The sequence below is a fragment of the Aphelocoma coerulescens genome, chromosome 2, assembly GCF_041296385.1.
Source record: "Aphelocoma coerulescens isolate FSJ_1873_10779 chromosome 2, UR_Acoe_1.0, whole genome shotgun sequence".
Taxonomy (NCBI): Eukaryota; Metazoa; Chordata; class Aves; order Passeriformes; family Corvidae; genus Aphelocoma; species Aphelocoma coerulescens.
The window spans coordinates 144103593-144130538 of NC_091015.1; the positions used below are offsets into that span (position 1 = coordinate 144103593).

Sequence of the window (26946 nt, forward strand, 5' to 3'; positions counted from 1 at the left end):
AGATGGCCTACATTAATCAGCAAGGCTGGTTTGCTTTTTAGAGAGCTGCTACACATTGGTGCCTGCAGAGAGAATCTATCCATCATTGTATAAAGAAGCATTGGCAGCAGAATGGGATTTTGTGAGTGCTTGCTCTGAGATCTCTAACACCAAATCCCATGTCTTGTATCCATCCATGCACATGGGCAGTTGCATGGGCTGCTACAATCTAGAGGCTGCTGGCTCTGTCCATGCTGTCCGTGTGTCCCTCACCTGCTCCTCTGGCTTCCGGGAAACAAAGGATCACCCGTGGCTTTGCTTAGCTTCCAGACTCAGCCCCTACATCAAAGCTAGCATGAGGTTACAGAGGTGTCTGTGCTGCCAGCTCCCCAGCAGTACCAGCTTTCCACAGGCAGCAGCAGCATCTGGCACGTGCTCACCACATGAAAAGGCACATCAGCGCTTCACCTACATTTTTGGAAGACTGATGTGTAACTTGGAGTGCAAGATTCAGGCCCAATACAGAACAAAGCAACCCATTTATTAAAAAGTTTCAGCCCATGCAAGTCTGCCTTTGGGTGAAGTGGGAAGGGATGTTACATGGAAAAAATGTCACTTACTTATAAGCTATCACAAAGTAAGCACAAAGTGACAGAGTGACATTACTAGAGCGCTCCACTGCTTGTGAGCCATCCCTGAAATACAGTTACAACCAGATGGAAAAAACTAGTAAGGCAGAGTTGAGACACGAGCTTTAACCCTTGATCCTTTTTCAGACAGCAACTGCAAACATAGTATGGAATGGCACAAGATGTTCATTACTTCTTTCTGACTTCAGGTTCAAGGAGAGTGCACCCAAAGTTTCAAACCCGACCTGATCTCCAAGTCTCAGGCAGGCTGCGTCCCCTTTCCATGCATGGTCACCAACTGCAGCTGCTCTGCAGGTTCAGAAACACCCTCACTGGTGCCTGGTGAAGGGTTCTGACTGTTCAGGTACCTTGGGTGGTGGCTGTGTGGGTACCCAGGGTTACAACCACCTGGGGAGCTCACGGGCTGTGGCAGCCCTTGGTCTGCAATGCCACTGGAGCATCACACAACATCACTGTGGATGTCCTTCCCCCCACTGCTCTCCAAGCAGGATCAAAAAGGTGAAACAAGGTAAAAATAAATAAATAGTGACAATGTAAAACTGGGTGCTGTGCTTAGCCTCAGGGCGGTAACAGCATATTTGATTACTCAGATCTCCATCCTTTGTCAGGAAAAAAGAGGAAAACAATATTTGGGAAAAGCTGGGAGCCTCTGGCACAGCCACCCCATCTTTATGGGCAGCATGCTGCTGGGCAGAATTAAACCATCCACCCAGCACTGTGTGTCAAGTGGGAAAAACTGCTTGAAACCAAGCTCTTGGCCACAAAGGGTTTGAGAATAAACTCCACTTCTGGCCTATTGTGCAGGTGATTTTCTCCCCCTCCCAACTCATTATAAAACCTATGAGCTGTGACCAGCTTTTTTGATGCTACAAGCAAGTAATTTTGCTGTTGACATGTCTGTCTGTGGCACAGTGAGACCTGGCATCGCCTCCACCAGCTGAGGCTGTGGCCACAGAGAGCACTTCCCAGCCCAAGAAGATGGAGCCTGGTAGGTGGAAATACAAAGAGGCAGTGTCTTCCAAATTTGTCTCTGTGTGTGCTCTGGGATAAATGTATAGCAGCTGAACCAACTGGAAGGAAGGACATTTCTGGTTTACTTAAATGAGCAAACTGAGCAACCAAATGCAAGAATAAAGAATAAAGAATAAAGAATAAAGAATAAAGAATAAAGAATAAAGAATAAAGAATAAAGAATAAAGAATAAAGAATAAAGAATAGTTGCTGCTTGTCCAGGAGACAATTTCAGAGCTGGGGGCTGGTTTGTGGATGGGCCACTTTCTCCTGCTCCTGTCCATGAGCAAACCACTGTACTGTCTCTTGATACATAGGTGACTCGAACTGATACCAGTGGTGATCATACACTTGCACCGGAGGGGAAACTGAGCTTTCCTGGATGGCAGACGCTGGCTCTCCCCGCAGTGCACACCAGGATCACCTGACAAATCCCACCCGGCTGATGCACAACACACTTTGGGTACTGACAGATTTACAGAAAGCTGCTTAGGGTAGAAGGCAGCTACACAGCAGCTGTAAAAGGTGCCTGCACATTCTTATTTTGTTGTGTTCAGCTCAACTGAACTAATAAGACAAAAGGCAATTTCAAAGCACCTTGTAGATTGCCTTGTCCAAGAGCCTCTTAAAAGCTCACACAATTAAAGTGCATTTGATCTAAAAATATGGCAGCAGTTGTATAATAGCTATAATGTTTTAACCCAGGAGAATCAGCTCTGTTAAGTGTATCACTTTACAACTGCTGGCACCTGGGAATAGTGTCTGTGTTTCTGGGTCAGTCTTTCAGATCCCAGTTTGTCAGACTAAAAGGGACTGAACCTCTTCTACCTAAAACGTAACAGCTCTCTCTGTACTGCACACTCCACTAAATCTAATGGCCAGCAACAGTGCAAAAGTCACGGGTGCAGCTGGTGAGAGAGCTGGCGTCTGTGATTTAGTCCATCCTGAAATCAGTCTCTGGCACCCCATTTCACTACAATTTGTGTGCTATGGAAGTGTTTCTGCTGCTGATTGATTTCTGTTTCAAAGCTGACAGTGCTCACTCTGTTTCCCCCACCCCAGGCTGCAGAGCTTACCCTGGTCCCACTCTCTGGAGACTCCACGACAGCAGAGTGTGAGCAACCCCTGGTCTCAGGGAACCTGAGTTTCACCTTACTCTTTGCTAGCCTAGTGGTCTCTCTCTTGGGTTTAGCACAAGATGGCTAATGAGCATTATCTGTAATCGAGGGAAAGTGCAAACAGCTTTTATCTCCACAAAGCCAGGCAGTGTGTCCCCCCACTGGCTTGGGGTCAACAGCATCTGCCTGAGAGGTTAAAAACTACCAGCCTCTTATCTGCAAAACCTATTGCAACACTGAGACCTGACATATCTTGTTTTCTGGCTTTCAAGACAAAGGCCGAGGCTCAGGTCGACACTTTCAAGTTTCATTTTGCCAATCGGGAGTTTGCAGGGCTTTGTGTGTACCATCCCTGGCCAAACAGCCACATCGAGGGGCTGCTGTTATCACAAAAGTGAAACCTGTTTAAACTGTCATCCTGCTATCAAGTATTCCAGCCCTGCTATATCCAAGGAGAAGCAGGTAGTCAGTTCAAGGGCTGGAGCTGTTTGCTTGATAAATATTGAGCAAGGAGTATCGCAACACTGCAAAAGGTCCTTAAAAATGTTCAGAGGATGAAAATTGCCAGCACTGTTGTGATTTTGAAGCTCAAATAATAAATGATTCAACAACTGTACAGTTACCATGGGGATGAATTCTCATTGAGCCTAAAATTACCAAGCTGCTGACAAGGACCTATTTTTAGTATCAGCAGATGTGTATCTTTAAGAACATCAGCACAGACCTACTACTGTGTGTTTGTGTATGCACGCCTGCTCGCCTGTAATTGAGTTTTCTCATGCTAATAATAAAAGCAAAAACAAGTAAATGTCTGACCACTGCAACAGACAATGAAGTGATTTAGACTGGGGGTGGTAAGTGGAAGTTGCAATTAATACCTGATAAATAAAGCATGCAAAGAGGCCAGATTGCCAGTATGTAACCGAACTAGTAAGCAGAGCCCTATCATTACTGTCAGCTAGCATGCTGCAGTAATGGAGCGTCTATTTTTGGTGTCTGTGAGTATCTAATGGGAAGCACTCATCTGCCCTGTCAGAGCCCCACGACACAGGAAAGCGGAGGCTCAAAGCCGACACGAGCTGCTGGCACAGATCCTGAATCCCCACACTCAAAAGACGGAGTTTGTAAGCGCTCTCCCTCTACTTCGCACTTGAGGGAGGTGCGAGGATAACCGCGCAAGGAAGTCCCCAGCCTAGGCGAGGTGTGAATCCCCGCCGAGCGGCGACGCAGCGCAGCCGGTGCGGTGCCAAGGCGCGGAGCGCTCGCAGCCGGCGGCGCGGCTCTCCCGCTGCTGACTCACCGCAGCAGCCCGGCTCGGGTGCCGCCAGCTCGGGAGCGGAAAGGCTCCTGCACCGCTGACTTTCACTGACTTTTCCTCATTAACTCTAATAGGACGGGCTAGAGACCTGCCTTTTTTAATGGCCTCATTTTGCTGAGGGAGAGGCCAGAGGGTGGCTATAATGACATCTCATTTGGTGATAAAAGGATCGGTTTGTTTTTGCCAAACACGTAGCAGGATAGACATATCTCTGCTCGCCTCTTGGCACGCCAGTGCAGTACGTATACATGCAAAAGGGGTTTGCTAGCAAACCAGCCAAGCAAAAATCAAAAGCAGTACATTGCAGCCAGATAGGATAATAGGGTATTACAGGAGACAGTTCAGCAGTTTTGTTAAAAAAACCAAACAAGCTCTTCTAGTTTCTGAAAGGCAGGCATGAAGACAAGGGAGAGGACTGTAGTGGTTCAGAGCAGGCAGCAGTGCTCCTGCCTGCACTGCCATGTGAGGCTCTGGTCACGCCTCCCACAGACAGCAACAGAGAATAATGGCATTTCAGATAAGATAGAGAAGAATTAAGGATCAAGAAAAGCCCTTGTGCTGAGACACATTTGGAAAAAAACGTGAACCGTCTACTCCAGAGTAAATTATGCAAAGGAGTCTGATTAAACCATCCATCATTCCCCATTTTTGATATTTAACTGGGAAAGAATGGTTAGTTCCTCAGAGTTGGCTCTTGGAGGTGTGTTGGCCATATACACTCTGCTCTGGGAGTGTACATGCATCTGTTACAAATGTTTGACTCTGCTAAAAAATACCACCGTGTTCTGCCCCTATAGAAAACTACACACACACACCCCCTCCCTTTTTTTTTTTTTCTTAATATTTGACCATAGCTAACTTAAACCTTGGGGGAGTATGGTGTTACTTCTAAGAAGCCATCCCTGCTGAACCTAGCCAACCAATATTTCAGGTGAGGTTCAGAAATGCTCCCATTCAGAAAACCTGAACAACTTGGCCATACTGCTGGAGACAAAAGTGAGAGCTTCAGGAGATCTGGACAGCTGAACTGCCTGGGCTGGCCATGCCCTGTTAAGATCATACATGTGGGCTTTCTTCTGAACTTCCTAATGCCCTTGCCAAAAGAAGAATAGGAGGTATATGCTGGGGAGCAGAGGTGTATGGGGCACACAGGTATGTCTGAGAGGTGGTCTCAGGCTCATGGCTTATCTGAAGTAAAGGATGTGAATTTAACTATGTACCAAACAGAAACTTGACCTCACATTCAATTTTTATCTTGAACAACCAAAATTGGAGAGGTTTTGTTGTGCAGACACAGTAATCAGAAACACCCACACAGGCACCCATACAATTTCTGAGAAATCACTGGTTCACAGGAAACTGCTTCCTGATAGAGAAGGTGTTGTCAGCTCTTGTCAAGTCCCAAGGCACTGGGTTTTATTGAGACAAGAGCTGCATCTATGAACACAATCCTAAGAGCACAGGGGACTGGGGTCCTTCAAATCCAGGAAAGGTCTTTTTTCTTGGCCTCTTAGGAATAACCCTTGCCCTTGGGCACACATGAACATTGCACTGTTTTGTTTCCTCTTGAGTCCCAAGGTATGATCCAAATGATCCAGATGTGAGCCATGGAGGAAAGTAAGATAAGAATGCCCAAACCACAAAGATGACATCTGCCATCCTTTCTGTCCTTTTCATCTATCTTTTCTACTGCTGGGAAGAAAGTGTGTGTGTCTGCCTGAGCAGTATCAGCTGAACAGTGGATGTCCTCCTTGTCACAGATGAGCAATCGGTGCCTGGGGGAAGGATGTTATTGCTTTTGAAGCCTCACAGATTTCAGTGAGAAATACCAGAATCTAGACATAGAAGAAACTGAGGAGAATGGTCTTTTCAACCGTAGGACCCTAAATGAGAGTAGTACTCAAGGTGAATCAAGGTGAATGAATGGCAGGGAAAAGCCTTGAAATGACATGCTTGCTAAGGACTACATTCACATAGCCTGGATTCCTTATTCCTAGTTGAGATTTAGGGAAACACTGGGTGAATTCCATGCACTGCATTAGAAGGGAATATTTTGCTGCAAGCAAATGTGCCAACTTTGTGGGATCACAGGATAATGCAGGTCAGAAGGATCTCTCAAGAAATCTCCAGCCCAAAAACCTGTCTGAAGCAGGGACAGCTCTGAAATCAGACCATGTTACTCAGTGTTTTACCCAGTCTGATCAAACCCACCAAGGATAGAGACCACAACTTCTCAGCAACCTGTTCCAATATCTGGCTGTCTTCATGGGGAAGAGGTTTATCCTTATATCCAGGACATAAGGATGTGGTAAATTAAATAATCAGCTTTGCTGTGCCTCAGAGACATTACCAAATACAGTGTGAGTGTTAACAACTGAGTAACAGCAGTTATTCAAGGGAAGAGGTTGATTCCAGGAACACCCAGGACCATGAATTTCAGCTGTGAGCTATAAATGACAACATAAGTGCTGAAGTCTTTGGTACTGACAGTTTTGTCATCGTTGTTGAATGTACAGTCAAAAGAGCAGCAAGCCAATAGATGCTACTTATACTTAATTTCGTTCACTGTGATACGAGTTGGGGTGTAGTAGCAACTAACTAACTTAAAGAAAAAAAGGAAAAGGCAACTTGAAGAGGAAGGTGTAACTGCTACACCTCCAGTGCTTTCAAAAACACTTTGCAACAACCACGGAGTCAATAACCACGCGGGTGCTGTTTTATAGCCACGACTATGGAAATCAGATGTGGGCAGTGCTGTACTTCTCCCACTTCCCCATAGAGGCCAAGGCTTCTAAGTGGAGCAATAGACAAAAGGTTCAGATCTCAAGTGCTGGGGTGTTGAGTACTGATGCAGGGCAAGCCCCCAAACTATGTCTGTCCTGCCACCTATCCTGCAAACCAACAATCCCAGAGTCAATCAGTGACAGGAAAAGGGTAAAATCCCAGCAAGACCCAGGCGAACAGCACACCAGAACAGAAAGAACAGTCAGTGCTGCCCACAGTCAGTGTCCACATTTCCACACCCTACTCAAGCCTGTCTTAGTTTTCTCTGCCATGCTACTGTTTGCCAGGCTACTTCCATCAGGAAGTTTGTTTCTACCTACAGTTCTTCAGAGGGGTCTCTAAGAATCTTTCCTGTCCTGACAGGGCTCCATAATATGCTCTCAAAGTTCTAGTAACCACTTTCTCTAGGAGTTAGTAAGGGGAATTGAGGCTTATGTACCCTTTTGGGTTTCAGTGTAGATCCCTTGATCTAGAGTGTCTAAAATCATTTTTCCCCAGAGTTGTTCCCATTCTTGTGTTGGTTCCTCACCTCCCCAGTTTAAAACTTTCTAAAGTTTATGAACTTAAAAGTAGTGACTCCTGGATAACACAATTTCAACTTCTATGTGTCTGCAACCACGTTTAAAACTACTGAAGCCAAAATAATTGATACTTTTAATAACAGATAAACTAAAGCCATTGCAAGAATAAGGAAGATCTGTATTATACTGGCTGCAAACTTCAAGTCACTCCTGCACGAAGACATCCTTCAGAGTTATTCAGCATTGATATATACCTTACAATAAGGATTTTTGTTTTGTTCAGGAAGAAGAAGGTAAACCAAAACCCATTTGAAATTCTATTTCTTACAATAATTTGGTAGTTCTGGCAGGGTCTGATCCGCTTTTTCTAAGATAAGACCTGTTCAGGAGCAGCTATCAAGGCAATGCACACACAAGACATAGGCAGTATTGCACTAAAGACACATTTGCCTTAACTTTTACAACAAGACAAAAAGCAAAACTATATTCTTACATGGTATTTACTATATTTTTTTCTGAAAATTTAATTTTAAATCTAATTAATAGCACATGTCATTTTATAAGTCTATATTTATTCTTAGTGTCAATAAAACATCTGCACATCTGACCCTGAACACAAGTACTGTTTCAGCAAGTCACATCCGATCCATGCTTGTGTGTGCACATGCACAGCACCCAGGCTGAGCATGTTTGCTCTTTAGCCCCAAAGCATCTGTTTCACTGCAGATTGGAGAACAGGATCACCACGAACCAAATGTGCCATAAAGGCTTTCCAGGAAAACAAGGGGAAAAGTGAACATCAGGGCTGTGAGTCACTTCTAAACCCCTACTGAGGTAGGCAGTTTGATTTCCAGAGGTTCTTGACATCTGTGGCCTCTCTTAAAAGGAAAAAATTGAAAAGTGAAAAGGTGGGAGAAGAACAGAAGAAGAGGTCTATACAGATGCAGGTGTGGAAATTTATGTCTCTTATTTCCATCCTGCTACCAGTCTGGCACACTCCAGGCTGACTTACCCCTTTTTTATGGGAATAAGTTTTCTGTGTCCTGTGATCCAGAATCCAGCCACAGTTCAGGTCAGAGCTGACAGCAGCTGAGGGAGTTTGCATTGGAGGCATTGGAGGAAAGCAGCTGTCAAAGCAGCCTGGCGAAAGCTAATGACAGAGCAGAACAGCAAGATGGAAAACATAAATGTCTGGTTTTTTACCTTCCAAAACAATGTAGAGATGAGATATCACACCAGTGGGGCATACCCGTGCACTGATAGATAGGTATTGTCAGAACAGCAACTGCCAGTGCTGCTTGCTACCAACAGGAGAGGATTACGTATCCCACTCATCTTCCACTTTTCAGGAGAAGCTGGGGATGTATGTACACGCATTCAGTCACCTGCTTCAGCCCTGTGTGGTTTCCTCTGGAACACTAAGTTAGTCTTGTAAACAAGAAAAGGCATTGCAATGTGGATTTAAGAACACTAATAACCTAAATTTGCACTTTAACTGCGAGCCCATGCTTCTGTAGATTTAAGCCTTGAAACTAGGACAATTGTTGTGATGTGGGTAGAATAAGCCCCAATCTCTTATGGTAAAATGCTTAGAGCAGTAAATATTTACTATTAAGCCAGCCAGGATCCATTTCCTCTAATTAAAACATTTTCATCCTGGTGCTGTTTCATCTTTTACCACCAAATGAAAAATGTATTTAAGTCAGAGCTGCTCCGGAAAGTGATCCCATAGAGCTGGAAGACTACAACTTCTCTGGGCTGTAAAATCAATCAGACATCACCTCCTGAGGGGCAGCTGGTGATACAAGCCCCATAGTGTGCCAGGGAGCAGTGAAGTTCCTTGGATGAGGACTGAAGTACCTACATGGGAGGAAAATGAGAGCAGGTCCATTTATTCTCGAATTTACCACTTGGCTTCCAAGCTCAAAGTTCCAGCAAGATTTTTTTTCCCCTAGCTTTGAAATTGTTGCTGCTATAAAATATGTACTTGGGGCTGGAACTGCACATATTAAACTTCTTCATATAGCTCAGGATCTTAGAGCCTATCCTTAGAACCTCTTCATGAATGAAGTCCTGCCAAGTTAGTAATTACAAGGAGGACATAGAGACAAGATGTTTTTCACAATTTCTTTTGATTGCTCATGTCCTGCCTAATGCCTGCAGTGATGAAGAGCACCCTTAGCTGGCTGTATTACTCTACCAGACACCACTATATTATATAATGGGAAGCAAAAATAATACAATTCAGATACAGGATATTGCATAAGAAACAGCTAATGCTGCACGCCTCTGAATTTATGGTGCTTGATTTCCTGTAGCTTCCTCTGTTGTGGAGTTTACAGTGTTTACTAATGCAGCTTGGGCACACTGCAGCCTTCCTCTCTCTATGGGCACCAGTTCTTTTCCAGCAGCTGCCTTTTGCCAAGGAAATTGCATAATGGCAGTTCTGCAGCTTTGACAAAGGTGACTGAGGTTGGTCACACAGCTAAAACATAATTTTTGGAAGAGAAAAAGTGAACCAAACTCATTGACTCAAGAAATGAGTTTGCTGATGTAATTTTTGTGTTCCCCCAAAGGCATTTATGTAGTCATTGTACCACTTTAAGTGGTATTTCCCAGCTACTTCTAAAAAAAGCCAAAACAAGAAATGTAACCAAACAACAATAATAAAACAAAACAAAACAAACAAACACCCCAAAACAAACAAACAAAAAACCCAAACCAAAACAAAAAGAAACCAAACCAGGAGAAAATTCCCACAAAAGTTGAAAATAATTTTGCTGTTAACTTCATCTGTTCATTTCATTGCAGCTAGGATTTTCCCTCCAGTTTTTGCCCTATGTTGTACAAACTAAGATGAAGGACACTAATAACTTGCCCTCCAACTCCCACTGCAAGGTTTATAAGGAGTTAACCAGATCGTGGTCACCAAGAATTGACTGAAATACAATATTTGGAAGTCAAGTGAACGAGCACATCAAAAGTACCCATCAAAAAGCAACTGAAGAGAAAAAAGCTACTTAATACTTGGGAAGAGTAATATGACATGGACAAAAGATGTAAAAGTGAAATACTTCAACCACAAGCTGAAAAAAATGGCCTGGGCAAGGCAGGGCATGCACGGTGAAGAGAGGATAATCATGGGGCCAGGGATTAGGAGGGAATGAGAAATGCTTTTTTAGATGGATATGTAGGAGAAGTCACCAGCACTGGGACTGGCCCCAGCTGACCAGAACTTAAATTGTGCATTAACCAGCACACATCCTTCTTCTCCCTTATGCCTTCCATGAGATGTGCTTGCTATTTGCTTAAAAGGCTTCTTTTAAACCCCATTTTAAGGACTTAGGGTGGAGTCCCTACTTCCCCACTATGTTTATCATGCCAAGTACCATGCCAACATAATTTTTATAGCAGATTCTAAGTGCGGGTACAATACACAATAGTGAGCTACAAGGGAGACAGGTCACACAAGGGAAATAGCAGACAAAAATCATTGTACCTGCCAGACTTCTGGTTAAATTGAGTTACTTTTAAGAGCTCAGGGAACACGGGAGTACAAAGAGCAAGATATAACTAGGATGCAAAGCTGAATTTTGGGCAAAGAGTCAGGAAAACAGTTGTCCAATCACCTAGAGAAAACTCAGGAGGAGTTAAGCAGCAATGTAGACTACAAATGAAAAAACTGTAGCAGCCTAGTGCCATGCTAGTGCAACACCAGAGAGGAACATTGAAAGATGAGGTTGTGAGTCTTCAGTGCATTTGTTTACAATATTACTTAAAATCAAATTTACCCTCAAAATATAACCCCCTTTAGATATAATGAAATTAAATTTCTTCCCCAATGCACTGGAATGTCACTTGTTACAAAAATCTAAATGCTTTATTTTTGGTTCTACAGCTCATGTCATCCACTGTAAAATCTGTGTGTTTTGAACAATTATTTTTCTTCACAATATGGAAAAAAAAAAGAGCTAAAACCTAGCTAAAAGCCTATAATGAAAACATAATTTTAGTCCAAATTTAAAACTGTAAGTAAACTATATTTTCACTTATGAATGAAGAAAGTTTAAGCATACTGTGAAGGCCAAATGTATTTCTGTTTTGCTTCTCTAGAAACCAACAACTGGTACTTGAAGTCTGGCACAGACAATATACATACTAAAGAAACCCCACCTCTGAAACACAGACACAGAAAACTTAGGAAGTTATTTCCCAGATCAACACTTTTTATCTTGTTTGGGAAACAAAGTAAATGATGACTTTATATCACAGTTTGTATGCTTGCATAGCATAGCACAAGGCAAAGAAAAGGAGAATTTGCAATGAATCAACAGAAACCTTCTGGCAATACTTCAACTGGTCCAACATTTTTTAAAACATGTCTTCCAAAACCAAAATGAGCCATGTTTGATCCGTTCCCTTATGAAGAAGTGACATGTTCTATATTTTGAAGAAGACAAAGACTTATATGGAAGATGTGACGAGAAAGGCTGCTGGCATGAGCTTAGGACATTCACATTATAATGACGAAGATGTGTCGGTGAGTTATGCAAGTTATCTGAAACAAGTGCCAAAATTCCTTTTACCAAATCATCACACTCTGCATAACACTTAGCTTACTATAACCCTTTTCATATATACATCTCTCAGCCTTGCACAAAGGAGAAGGTAAAAGCTATTTTAGAAGTAATTTAGGAAGCTTAAAAACCAGCCAGTCACAGTGAAATTTATTAGCATCTTTTCTACGCCTCACTTCAACTGCCACTTTATTGAAAAGTGTTATTCTAGTAAAATCCTTAAAAGGAATGTCTTGAGGCTTTCAGTGACTACAAAGGACACTTGTAAAGTTAGCTGTTCTCATTAGTATACAGGGGCTAGGATTTGGGGAGGAGGAGGGGCGGGGGGAAGGAAAGGAGATGCAAAATCAATGCATAATTATCAATGGCAAAAAGTTCAAGTCAAACTCGACAGCTTTCAGAATTCCAGCTGACCCCCACCCATATACTTTTAACTATAGTTAACCATTCAGGTTCCACTGGCTATGTCCAGATTTTAGCTTGTTTCCTCCAGTTTTTTAAGTAATTAAACTACCCATCCCAGGGTTCAAATTCAGTGTCTGCACAGCAAATACCTACCTCCTTGGGCATCTAAAGGACAAATACAAGAATAACGAGATTTTCACTTGTGGCTAGTGGTTATATTCTTTGTATCTACTATTGAACTTTTTTCCTGGAGAAAGAAAGAAACAAGAAAATTGCAAATAAAAATTCATTTGAAGGATAACCTACACACTACGTCATTGTACTAGAGGTTAAGAACTAATGGCAGATTCGAATCTTTTCCAAGTTGTGCAAAATGCCACAAAAGCAGCCCAAGTTATGAGAAAAAGGACTTCAGATGTTAGTAATTAAGGAGGTTCTAAAATGCGCTGAACTTCGTTTTTTGCATTTTACATGCTTTGATATGGAAAAACTGCATTCTACTTATAAATTAGTCAAGATAAAGCTAATAATAACATCACATACTGGTCCTAGTGCATGAGGAATTCAGTGAGACATCATAAAAACCTTCAGCATCAGTTTCTAGTAGTAGCTGTGGCAGAGAAAGAAATCTAAAATATTTTGTGGATTTAATGTATTCATGAAAGAACTAATCACACAAGTAAACGTAGCTGCTCAAATTGCTCTCTTGCACAAAGGCAAACATCTTCCATTTTCTTTCATGTGGGATTGCTACCTTCTTCAAAGGAGAAGCTTTTACCTCAAATTGAGTGGGGGTTGGGAGATTGTTAAGCTCCAGTCTGTGTGTTCAGTTCTGATCTTGAAGCTCAATGACTCCTAAAAACCCAACACAGGATTTTACAAAGGAAACTATTCAAAATAGGTATTGGAACTTAACGACCAGCATCAGAATATCTAATTCTGGCTTACAGAATTTTAATTTTTTTTTTATTGCTGCCTAGATGTCTTGTCTCCTTTCTAGAGTCTTTCTTTCCCCTCTATACTCAGAGAAAGAAAAAAAAAACCTGAGAACAACCCAAACAAGTGACCAACACAAGCCCTGTTCCTTCCCCAGTACAAAATACCTAATTTTCGTTTCAGTACGATTTGACTTATAAATTCCAACAGCCACATTTCTCGGCTGCTCGAAGGGGCGTCTCACGGCTTACAAATGAACGCTGCTGGCAAACAAAGGGGCTCAGTTGCATCTCCGTGCATTAATAACCGGTGTCCCACTGCATCAGACTATGCGGATTGTTGTGGGGATTTTTTTTTTTTTTTTGCTTGCAAAATGGAGATCTTACAACGGAAAGAAGATCAAGGGGGTACGTGCCTCCCGGGGCATCATCCACACAGTTTTGTTCTCATGAATCAGAATTCATTTCCCCTTAACAATGAGACACAGACCCAAAAATAAAAACAAGACCACGTTTATTCAATACAGACAGGTTAATTAAGACAGTAAGTCCTGTAAATCAGGAACACATTTCAAACGCTCCGGTACGAAGTGCATATATTTAAAATCAACAGCTGCATCTTGTACTTGAGCCATTGAGTTTGTCGGGGAAGGGTGGATTCAGGGTTTTTCTTTTTGGTAGAAAAAACTTGTTTCGGCTACCTTGCGTGAACAATGCATCTCAGGCTCCATTCACTCATTTCTAAAGTCCAGCTGCCTTCCAGCTTTGATATTCACATTTTTAAAAACTGCTTCATACAGTCACAACGAGAAATAATAACAATAAACGTTAAAATAACAACAAATAAACCCCCAACAAAAAAAACCAAACCAGCCCGGGAGGGGAAAGGAAACACCTCCCGCCGGGGTCAGCGAGGATTATTGCAAATGGCTCCTGGGAGACGGAGGAGCTCCGCGGCAGCGGGGGACCGGCGGCGGGGGGGGGTCCGCGGCCCCGGCCGGGCTGCCCCGGCGGGGGGAGGAGAAGGAGGAGCTCCCGGGGAAGGCAGAGGGGGGGGGGCACAACAACAACTCGGGGCGGGCGGCGTGCGCGGCCTCGCCGGCTGGGGCTCGGTGGGGTCCGCGCCGCGGGTGACCTTGGGGCGGGGGGGTTCGGGCACCCTCCCCGCCCCAACCGGCCCCGGCTAGGGGGGCCCCGCCGCCGGGACGCACTTACATCCTGGCGGAGCCCGCACCGCGCTCCCGCAGCCCGCCCGGCGGGGGCTCCGCTCCGCCGCCGCCGCCAGCGGCCGCGCTCCTTCGTCCCGGTCACCGCCGCCGCTCGTCCCCGCCGGCTACTGCAGGGGCTGCACCGCCGCCGCCGCCTCGCCGTCCGCGCCGCCGCTCCCCGCCGAGGCGCTGCCGCTGGAGGCCGCGGATGCCGCCGCCGCCGCCGCCGCCGCCGCCAGCTGCAGCCGCCGGACGGCTTCTTTGATGAGGTTGCCGGAAAGGATGAGCTGCTGCAGGAGCCGGTGTGGGTCCTCCTCCTCCGCCGGCCCGTCGCCCGGCCCCGGCGGAGGCTGCTTCCTCCGACGGGCGGCGCTCCGCAGCCAGCCCCGTCCGCACAGCTGCTTGGTCACCCGCTGCTGGCCGCTCCGGTCCGGCCGCGGGGGCTCGACGTGCTGCGAGTGATCTTGCGGCGGGGCCGGTCCCCGCGGCGCCAGCAGCCCGGCGCCGGCCCCGCCGCCGCTGCAGCACCGCGGCGAGTAGGGGGCGGCGCGGTCGCGGGCGCTGCCCGGCCCCAGGTGCTTGGGGGCGCGGGGCGGCGGCGGCGCCCGCTGGGCGCTCAACTGCAGCACCTCGCCCAGCTTGGCCACCAGCGCGTCCACCTCCTTGGAGCCCGCCTGTCCCACGGCGACCGGGCGCTCCAGCAGCAGGAAGCGCTCGCCCGGGCGGCACGGCATCTCTGCCGGGTCCCTGCCGTGCCGCAGCCGCCGCAGCGGGACCGGGGCCGCCGCCCGCCCGCCGCCCCGCGCGCGCGCGAGCACACGCGGCTCCGGCGCTGCGGTCGCGGCTGGAGCTCGGCCCGCTGGCGTTGGTTTGTAAACAATGGGTGACGCGCGCGCCCGGGCGCCTCCCACTGCGCCGGCCGAGGGGGGGAGGGAGGGACGGCCCTCCGGACCAACCGCTCGCCGGCCGCTCCCGGGGCCGGCGCCCCGTGCAGAGAGGGCTCGGCCAATAGCGCGGGGGCGGCTCCCGCCGCCGGGCGCCGCCGGCCGGGCGAGGCCGCCCCGCGACCACCGAGCGCGACGCTCCCTGTTCAGTCCTCTTCCCCCCCCCGGTCTGCGCGCCGCGTGGACCGGCCCGCTTTCAAACCCCGCACCTCGGGTCTCGGGGGCGGGGCCGCAGTGATTGGCAGGAGGGGGCGGGGCGGGCGGCGCGGCGGAGGGTCCCGCACCGCCCCGTCGCCTTGGGACGATCGCTTGGAGGGGTCACGGGGGACCGCGGGGAGGGCGAGCGGCGCCCGGTGACCGCCCCGTGACCGCCCGGTGACCGCCCGGTGACCGCCCGGCCGGTGCCGCCCCCGCCCCGCCGTTAACGGCCCGCGGGGCGCCGGTGCGAGCGCGCGCCGGTGCCCCCGTGAGCGCCAGGCGGTTGCGCGCGTGCGGCTCTTCCGCAGCACCGCGCGCCTGGAAGCGAGAGCTGGCGCTTCCCAGCGGAGCGCGACCGGCCCGCACCGGCCTCTTCGGGAGCGGCCGCGGCGTTGCCATCCCCATTAGCCAGTGTAGTCGCCCGCAAGGTTCCGTGTTGGGATCGCGGCGCGTTCGTACCGCAGCGCCCGGTCTGACCGCTTGGTTCGCGCTCGCCGGTCGTCTCTGCCCTGATTGCTATGCCCGCTGTGTGCCCGCACCCGGCAGCGCGTTGGTTTGGGGTTTAATTCCTTGACATATAAATGCCTTTGGAGTCTTTTTTGTCATCACTAGAATTAGCAGACGTGAAGCAACTCTGTGCAGGTGTTCTGCCGGGGTTTCTCTCAGCCTGCAGCTTACTTCATGACCTGCACCAAGGCTCTGCCCTATCTCTTCATGTCCCAGTCCTATTCCTTCCCTTGTTTCCGTCACTGCATCATTTAAGCAAGTGTTGAAGTTTCTATGGTGAGCCTTAAATAAGGCTCTCTGGGTGTTGGAACTCTGGGGACATAGTCCAGAGTACGTTCATTCACGTGACAGGGCATGCGGTCGGCTCTGGTGGGAACAGCCTCTAAAGTGTGAGTTGCTCATACACATAACTGCTATCACCACTGTGCCCTTGATTAATCAGTAAGCGGTTGGCAAAGGAGAGGGCATGTCCTTTAGTCCGTTTGTCCATGTTCTCCTGAGTTACTTCCACTTGCTATATAAAGCAAGAGACCCTGTGCATAAGTGCACGTGTTTGTGAACATGCCTGCTATCTGCACATGTTAATGGTCACTCCAGCCTAGGTTTCCAAGCCCATTACTACATCCCCTGCCTGGATTTATATGACCTGGACATAAATCATGCCACTTAATTGCTTTTTATTTATTCATGTACATACTGAAGGTACTGATACTTTCTTATTTTCAGCACCTTCTTGGTAACTGGCAATTAAAACTCAGATCGCATTGTTCTACAGATGATGAAAAAGTGAGATTTTGTTGCACACCCCCACCCCCCATATTTTTAAGACAACACTTCCACCTTTATTCCTTATTTATGCGGTATCTATTCAAAATGAATAGAAGCAGGCCTACATAGATGCAGTGGATGGATCTACTTCGACTCCAAGGGAGATCTATATTCAGATCACTTCTGAGTAGGTAATCTGGTATTCTATACAAGCAAAACTGCAATAAACCAGTACAGCTTATTCCAGCCTTTTCTTCTCCCACAAAAGCAAAATAAGCTATACCAGCAAAAGCTCAGTGCTGCTTGTGATTACATCTACACCTGGGGCTTTCATGAGCCCAGCAATGATAATCGCAAATCGTGCTTCATTGCATCCCTAACCAACGGCAGCGCTGGGAAAAGCTTGCAGGATAGTGCAGATCAGTGCCACAGATAGGGAGCTCAGAGCGCAGTCATTAGCAGAATCCTGATGTCCTCAGATCTTTTTAAATGCCAAATTTTAGTGATGACTGGTTGACAATGGACTGAGTATCTGCTGCAGATTTTAGGACTAAATACACTGAAAATGTTTACACTGAATGCTACTGATCAGGATTAATAGGTTTACCAGCTGAACAAAGTGAGATTTGTTCTCCTAGACAAATTGGGAACCTCAGCCACTACTTTGGTACTATCTGCTCTTTTCACTGGATGATGAGAGAAAAACTAAAATGCTGGAGAAGACAGTGTATCCTATATTTGAAGTTCTCTCTCAAAGATTTGTTTATGTGGGAAAACTGTACCAAAGAGGGCTCAATATGAATTTACATCATAGTTATATCTGCGGAGTGGATCTCAGTATGTCAGCACCCAGAGACCTTTCCGGGATTAAACCCCAGTCCATGCCAGGGGCAGGTCTAAGATGTCTGCAGCCATTATCGGATGTTTCTGGCAGAAATACTACAGCAGTTCACGAAGAGGTGTTTGCTAGTGCCTCTCCTTAGAAATGAGAACAACTTCAACAGTGGGTTTTGCAATAAAGGGGCTGTCATAGGTGTCCTGATGCAGAGTTTGTGAGCATAAGTGACTGAGTTGACTGCCAGGTCAGCCCCAAAGAAGCTGGGGCCTCATCAGTTGTAACCATCAGGTCATTTGGCCAAGTCCCAAGTAAGCTAAAGCTTACTCACTGTATTCTCATTTAAATTGGGAGAATCACAGCCTGGTTATCACACTTGGTCTTCTACCACTGGTGATGAGTTCTGCAGTATTGCTTTTAATTTAGCAGTTTACCACAGTAAGTGCAATTAAAAAAAATCCCTAAAACCCTAAAGCCCAGAACATTAAGGATTGGGGGAGGTTCTTTTTAAAATAAAAATAAAAGGAGTTGCAAAACTGTTGACAAAATTTTTCTGACCTTTGACAGTATTTTGCTGAGCAGAAATTTGACAGTGACCGTTGCTGCTATTTGTTTTTTTCTGGATGCATTTCTGTGTATGGTCTGTTTCCCTTCTGAGTGACAAAATTCTCATGGCAACTTGATGTCTAAGTCATTCTATTAGCAAGACATTACAGCTGAGAACGGTGATTGGTCCTTTTTTGTGATTATTGTTCACTTGCATTCTCACTTTATCCATTCAAATGTTTAGAAAACAGTCTTTAATATATTTTTAGTAAAACTTGTCTTTCAGGTATTCCTAGCAGAGGACAAAATCTGAGTTTCATAAACAAGTACTAATTATATTAATTATATGTCCATCTATAAAATTTTGACATAATTTTATTGTGCTTCCTGAGGATACATTTTAATTTCAGAATATAAAGGTCAGTTTATATATCTTACCTTTTGTACTGATCCTAACAATATGGACAGCTGGGTGTGAATTCTGAGCTCTAAACCTATTAAAGACAAAGAAAGAAAACCCTTAAATCCTTTGAAGTCTGCAATCCAGTGTTATCTCAGTCCTTTGACTACATGCATGTGTTCAGAATCATGCACATGTTCTAATGTGTTATGGAGACCCTGTAACCCAGTCAATGTGAAAAATATAAATAATACTTAATTTGTGCAGGTGTTTACATTTCAAACCCTTTTGCTGGAGCTGCATGATCTGTGATCTCAGACTTTGGCATGTGTAGAAATGAATCAGGTTGATAAATTGGTGATAGAGACTATGTAGTGTTGCATCACAATGTTAAAGTATTTATAGTGTTGTTTACAAAACAGCAAGATGGCTTTGAACTGGGTGAACCCAGTGACTAGGAGGTCCTTTCCAGTTCTCCTCCAGGCGTTTCTCACGTCCTTTATTTTCTACAGAAACTTCTGTCATATTTATTAAATATGCAGAGCTTCTCTTCATAACAGTAGTGTCAATGAAGGATGCTTGTGCAAAGTAAATTAATTTCCTCTGCACACTTCAAATGCAGAATGGGGAAAGGCCAGAACACCATCCAAATAAGACAAGTTTAGATTCCCCAATAATTGTTTTGTAATCTGCATTTATAATAAATTTCCAAGAACAAAAGACATTCCTCTAGAAACAGTTGAGGTTGCTAAGTGACACAAATGTATTTACTGTGTCATAACTTGCAAATGCCAAGCACATTTAAACAAGAGATTTAACAAGCAGCAGTGTCATGAATCTTACCTTGACTCCCAGGGTAAATGTAAACCTGTTGGCCAACAGCTTTACACAGTTTTGGATGCCCAGTCTGAGACCTTAATGGAAACAGGAAACATTAGTTGTTTTAGAAAATAAAGACTTTCACTCTTAAGGAATTGAAATATGCATACTTTGTCCCAATAGATATTTGGGATTTGTTTCTTTCATGTATTGTTTCTGTTTATCCTCATTCAATTACCTAAGAATTTGCAGGTAGGGATACTGCTTCCTAACAAGTCTGGGAACTACATTGTAAGTCGTGAGGCTGAATTACTTCTTTTTGCTGAAGTTATCACTGTTTCTTATATCTTTTAGACACAAAAAACCCTCTCCAGTCCTTTGGGGAAAGCAAAAGGCTGGCACCTTCTTTTGTCTTCTCACCTTCTTCTAGTGTCTGACACACCAAACTGCTGTATTTCAGCTTGTCCAAGCAATCAGAACACATGGCCCATTTGGAGGGGCCACAGCAACATTCCTTTGGCCTGATAAGTTGATCCTTCTCTTTCCCTAAGCTGCAAAACCTCTTCTTCCTCCTCTGATACACACAAGGTGCAGTCGATGCCCTGTGCCTGGCACAAATGTGCAGAAGTGGACAGTGGGCAGGAATTGCTTCCAGGGAGTGCATTGAGCTACCTGGTCATTAGGAGCTGCCAGGTTGCCTTGCACAACAGCCTCTGCTAGTTTAGGAATGAGACAGGAGGCGTGGGAAAGGAGCCTACAGACGTCTCAGGGATGCACTAAACTACGGGGCAACCAAGTCTTTGTTTGTTTATTCAAATAATTGACTCACTTCCAGCTTTCCTAATAACTGGAATGCATTTTAATGGTAACCTATATTGTAAGTAGTGAGCCAGTGTAATCTGTCGTGTCGGCTCTTATAGGTTTTCCATATATGCAATTCCTGAGAATAATTTCCATTTGTTCAATCTTTTCAAATATTGAAATATAGGAAGCAGAGATGAAAACAATATATTGAACCACTCCTAAAATGTCATTAAATGGACTTTAGGAACATCTCTTAAAAAATATCAGATTCAAGAGAAAAGCCCTTTCACCTTTTGTCAAAATACCCTGCACATTTCTGTATGTCCTGACAAAATCCCTGTGCTTGTTGCTATACCTTCAATTGGTAATTGTTTGTTAACCAGACATCTCTTGACAGTTCTGTTAAAACAAGCCTATCTACAGTGAATACTGAAAAGCCGTGATCAATAAACTAATATATAATGATTACAAGTAATGTGTCTCACTCAGCATGTAGGGCAAAAATGAAGAAGAAGCCTCCTGTCTAATTGTATTTGAAGTAGACTTGTCTAAAATTAAGGGAGCACTTGTCCCACAAGGACTGCAGCCAATTCCACTGAATCAATGGAACCTGGGCAGGACTGCCAGCTTTCCTTATTGAAATTCCTCTCTCAAACTTACTTTTGACATTAAACCATTAGAAAAAGATGACTGTTACTTAAAAAGAAAAATGAAAACCAGGCACCACCTGAGATCTGACAACTCCTTCTTGTTTTAAGTCTGAACTGTGCTGTTTGTGCAATTTAGGCCTTGGATTTGCTCCTCACAGAAACATGATCAACCTTCAGGTAAGAAACCTCTTGGAGCAGCTGCTGTGGTTATAGATGTGGTCACATTTCCTTCTTTTGCTCCCTGACCACAGCTCACCTTTTTTTTTTTTTTTTTTTTTGTGGTGTTACTCATCTCATCGTGAATTCCTCAGTTTTTCTTCTTAATCTAATCCTGCAGAGCACTGTGATGTGCACTTGTGGTACTCAGTATGATATTTAATCTGCCCTTTTTCTCTGTGAGAGAGATTAGTAAAAATTTTAAAACCAACAAACTTCATATCCATTTTTCTCAAGTCTTATTAGCCCCTCAGAACAAGACAGGTAGATCTAGCTTCTTGAAACACCTTTCCTTCTTCTCTTTAAAACAATTTTGTCCATGATAGCCTGATTCCACTGCACATGCCCCTTTCTTTTTCATCTAAAATAGTCCTTTTGATGTGATTGCAGTACTTTTTCTTTTTTTTCTCCAGTAAATTCTAAATCTCCAAACACATTTCATAGAATCATGTAATGGTGTGGGTTGGAACAGACCTTAAAGATCATTGAATTCCAAACCCTCTGCTGTGGGCAGGAACACCTCCCACTAGACCTGGTTGCTCAGAGTTCCATCCATCCTGGCCTTGAACACTTACAAGGATGGGGCATCCACAACTTCTCTGGGCAGCCTGTTCCAGTGCCTCACCACCCTCACAGTAAAGAATTTCTTCCTAATATCTAATCTAAACCTGCCACTTTCAGTTTAAAGCCATTCCCCCTTGTTCTGTCCCTGCATACCCTGGTCAAAAGTCCCTCTCCAGCCTTCTTGTAGGCCCCTTTGGGGTACTGGAAGGCAACTCTCTTAGCCTGTCCTCACAAGACAGGTACTCCAGCCCTCCAGTCATCTTTGTGACCCTCCTCTGGACTTGCTTCAACAGGTCTACATCCTTCTTGTGTTGGGGGACCCAGAGCTGGATGCCATACTCAAGGTGGGGTCTCACGGGAGTGGAGTAGAGGGGCAAAGTCACCTTCCTTGACCTGCTGGTCAGAGTGTGAAGAAGAGGCTTATTTTGAGGGGCTTGCGGTTTTTTGTTACTCTATCTGCCTATTTTATCTTCCAATCATCTATTAGGTTAGACTGATTTTCCCTTTTTAAAATCAAGTCTATATATTTAGACAGTGAATTTCCAATAGCAAACAACACCCATAAATTATTACACAGTAATAATTCTCATCACATTAGCAACTGTGTTTTCCTGTATATTTTGTTTAGGGCTAAATTCACCCTCAGTGGATAGTGAAAAACAGCCCTTTATGTTGTAAACCTTTCAGCACATAATGTTCATCATAATAGATTTCATTATATCCTTGGGTGCTATTATACATGCATAATTTAGAGTAGGTATCACAGGTCATGTCACTTGCCTCCTTCTGGTGTAGGTCTCTCAAGACTTTTGTATAAAAAACCTCTTTGGCTCACAATAAGATACATGGAGATACAATACATGGAGAATGTTCCTCCCTCATTCAATTTTCCTTTCTCCAGGGTCTTGCTGAACCACCACAGTTCACAGCCAAGGGCACACACATAAACTGGTCATGATTTTAAATTATAGAATCATAGAACACAGGTTTGAAAGAACTGACCTCAAGAAACATTTCATCCAACCTTTCTTGGTAAAAACACAGTCTAGACAAGATGGCCCAGCACACTGGCAGCCAAATCACAGGAGTGTAGAGTATTGAGGAATCCATAACTTCCCTGGAGAGATTGTTCCAATGGCTGATTGTTCTCATTGTGAAGAAGTTTCCTTGTGTGAGCACTTGGAACTTCCCCAGGAGTAACCTGTACCCATTATCCCTTGTCTTTTTCATGTGACTCCTTGTAAAAAGGGAGTCTCTGTCTTCTCTGTTGCCACCCATCAAATAGTGGAGCATGGTGATGAGGTCTCCCCTAAGCCTTCTTCTCAAGGTTGAACAAACCCAGTTCTCTCAGCCTTTGCCCCTGGGGCAGGCTTCACAGTCCTTTGATCATCTTTGTGGCTCTTCTCTGGACCTTCTCCAGCCTGTCCACATCTTTTCTGCACAGCAGGGACCAAAACTGAACACAGTATTCCAGTGTGGCCTGATGAGCGCTGAGCAGAGTGGGATAATGACTTCTTGATCTCTGCTGGTGATGAATTTGTGGATGCATCAGCCTGGATTTTTGTCCCCATGCCTGGGGGCCCAGCAGTGCTGATGCAGACAGAGGTGAAGGAAGTGTTTAGAACCTCTGCCTTTTCATCATTGTCAGTGACAAATTTACTTCTCTTATCCGTAGGACAGTATTTTCTTTCTCTTTCAGGTAGTTGTTTATGTACCTGAATAACTGTTTTTTGTAGTTTTGAGCAGACTCAGAAGCATGCATTTAAGCCAAATTTTAATTTTCCTTTATAGCAAGACTTGGATTTGTGGCAGTTCTGTAGCTGCAGAGGAGCAGACTGAGTTGCCCCTGAAGCAGGAGAACTGGGTAGTGCTGAAGTGGTGGGGAGAAGCTCTTTCACCCATCTCAGTCAGAGCTTTGCCTTCCCCTTGGGGTTGGAGGGGGTTGTGCTCAGATTGAGTGGAGACCTGTAGGATGAAGATTTACAGGTAAAGCCTTAGGGGAGACACTTCTTTTTTGCGTGATCTGATTTGTTCTTATTGGACTCCCACTGTTGTTTTAGGTGGATGTGCTCTTCTACTTTTGAAAACATTCAACACTTTGGAATAATTCCCTCTCTTTCTTCTGTATAGCATCTCTTAAACTAAGAGCAGCAAACCAAAATTCCTGCCAATTATGAAGAAAGTTTTTCTACACTTTAGAGCCAAATAGCAATAGCTTTCCTGTCTCACTCTGTGTTTCCTCTTCCCCATATCACCTGCTACAAGACAACTATCATTGCCACTGGACATTTTGATTCCTGCATTGCATCCTTTTGGCTGAAAGATGTGACTGTACTTCAAAGGAGCGAGTTTGTGGGGATTCAAGTGGGTTTTTTTGTCAGGGAAATTATGACTAGCCCTCCCCAATACTCCCTGAGCACTGACTGCATTTTTTGGGGATTTAGAAGTGTTCTATGTGCTCTTGCAGTAGCTGCCTGAAGCCTCTTGCTAGTTTATGAAGGGGCATTTGAGGCCTCTGCCCCCTGGAGCATGTCTTTATACCTTCCCTTGTGCCTCCTGCAATAGTCACAGCTTCACAATGCCACATGTTTAGTAACAATATTGCTTTAAGTTTTCTGACCCTGCATGCCCACTGCCATGCCCATGTGGGAGCCCTCATTGCTGTGCTAGGAGAGGTGTGCTGTGCCACACCAGGAGCCACTGAGCTGTTCTTTGGAAATGTATCCTTTTTAGGACTCTGAAAATATTTTGGATCAGCAGAAATGAGCAATACAGGGGCAGAGGAGGGCAGGACTGAGGAAGGATGTTGAAATGGGAGCACTAAAAGTAGGTTTTACCCATAAAAAATTTCACACCATGAAACCATGCTCCAGGATTTCTGCCAGCCTTAAAGGTTTTTAGCAGTACCACAAGCTGGTGGTGCTATTCATTCTGTTGCAGGCATGAGCAGGAGCCCTCTGTCAATAAGGAAGGAGGAATGGGAAGGCATTGGAAGAATAATATCATTCAAATAGTGCAAAAATGTCCTCATAGTACAAAGTAGCTGACGAGACAGACACTTCAATATCAGCCTTTATCCTCCTGTTAAACTGGCTGCCTCAAATCTAAAACAACCACAGGCTTGGGTTTCATATCTTTCTGTGTAGAAAGGATTCCAGTTATGCCTGGAATAACTTACAACTCAGGTAACTTTGCAGTGAAATTGAGCCCAAAGAGCTTATAAACAGAATCCTTGATTGCAAAATTGATTTTAAACTGCATAAAGTAGTTCTCTTTGCACTATTCTATTTTAGCAAGGAAGACAGAATCCCAAAGGTCAACATTTCTAAGGCAATTTGTCCAAGAAAGAAGCCTCTTTTCAGTTCATGAACCACTTTATAAAGAACTTCATATTATTAACTTTCACTATAACTTTCCTATAAAATACATCTCCAGCTAGGAAGTCATCACTTAGATTATGTACCATTGACATTATGAGTTCATATATTTTAGAAGTTCCCTCCCTTACTTTTCACAAATTTACCTTCATGATCCATTTCCAAATGGCCCCTGCTTTAAGTTTGTGTTTCTTACTGAATGTCAAGCTGCAATAAGAATACTCTTCACCGCATTTACCAAAATTCGTTGGTGTTGCAGCCTGCTGGGTTTTATTACTTTCCTTTAACGTTCATTTGAATAAGATAGTAAATTGGGCAAAACAGTACTAAAGCCAGAAGTTGCAACATGGTTTATGAAGACACAAATTTATAAATGAGCAACAAATTCAGGAACCAGGGAAACTAGATATCATCTGTCTACATGCTTGAGTCTACCTTTCTTCTACTTTAAAATCACACCTGATCTGAAAGACACCCACACAGCAGAGAAAAAATAATTTAAAAATACCAAAACAGAAAACAGCCATGGCAGTTCCAGCTTAGTGATTGTTTTCTTCCTCATAGCTTTCTTACTCTTCACATTTATGCAGATTCTTATCAGCACTGGGCATTGCAGTCTGCTACAGCAAATTGTGGTACATCGGAGTAGGAGTTGCACCGCAGAAAATAAAATGTTAATGATGATGATCGAAGTTTTCCTGGGATTCCCATATGCACTCATTATCACTGCTGCCATCATTCACTCTCTGTGCTGTATTCATTGAAGGTTCTGCAACTGAAGTAGGTAGGATATTAAACTGAAATAATTTCTTAAAAAGAATGTGAATCTAAATTCCTCTTCCTTCACAAAATAATTCTGAAAGAATGGTGCAGTCCCAAAATCTCAAAAGAAAACTCCTCTAAGATACCAAAGAGGAAGTTGGTTGCATTGCTCAATAAGAAACCCCTTGAAAATGACAAGCAGAAGGGAGTGACCACATGAATGTTTCCTGTGCTGAGGTATCCTGGCTTTCACAGGGGTGTTGTAAGGTGACTTGTGTAACTTGTGGGTAGTCTGGATGGCACCTAATCGTGGAGGTGGCATTTGATAATGACCAAACCTGACTAAGCCAACCTAATGCCAAGCTGCCTCTGAAAGCCCTTCCCCTTTCTGTGTTTCTAACACATCCTTTGTGCTGTCCCTGGTGCTCTTTGGAGGGTCCGGACAGCAAAAAACTAGGCCTGCAAAAAAGCATCGATTTGTGTATCAGTTTAGCATTCTGCACTGGATTATTTATGGTTTGATGTACATCCCTAGCAAAGAGCTTGCAGAAAGAATGGCTGGCAGGCAGGAGAGGGAGTGGGACTTCTTCTTTCAGCTATTAAGTCTGGTATAACTGAATCACAAACTTGCAGGTGAAGTCTCCCCAGTACACTGACTTTGGCAGTGAAGCTCTTCCCAACAATGCCTGCCATGCTCCAGGCCTGGCTGACTGCTCCTGCCTGTGTGCTGAAATTCATCACCTCCTCAGGTGAGTCTGTAAAATCAATCTCTGTAGAGCTACACTATAAACTGGGCTGTGGCTCAAGGTACATAACTTCTGACACAACAGCAGGAGCAGGGTGCTGTGGTGTAACACCAGGAGTGAGTAGCTGGAGGCATATGGCAGGAACTTTACCCATGTGGTTGCTGGAGCCAGTGTCTCATGAAACTACAGTTGGAGTGGTCTCAGTGGATCACATTCCTTGAGTTTAACAGCACCTGCAATTCCTCTGAGCTTTTTAATTAAAGAAGATGCTCTGTGTGGCAGCTACAGTAGTGGATTCAGTGTT

General features: G+C 44.7%; 1 protein-coding gene across 1 annotated transcript; it reads right to left on the reverse strand.

Moving 5' to 3' along the window:
- Positions 1-13795: 13795 nt before the first annotated feature.
- On the reverse strand, positions 13796-15719 carry LOC138105338 (GSK-3-binding protein-like). The gene has a single exon (XM_069005152.1). The coding sequence runs from the start codon at positions 15238-15240 to the stop codon at positions 14632-14634; it is 609 nt and encodes a 202-aa protein (XP_068861253.1). The 5' UTR covers positions 15241-15719; the 3' UTR covers positions 13796-14631.
- Between the last annotated feature and the right edge of the window lie 11227 nt (positions 15720-26946).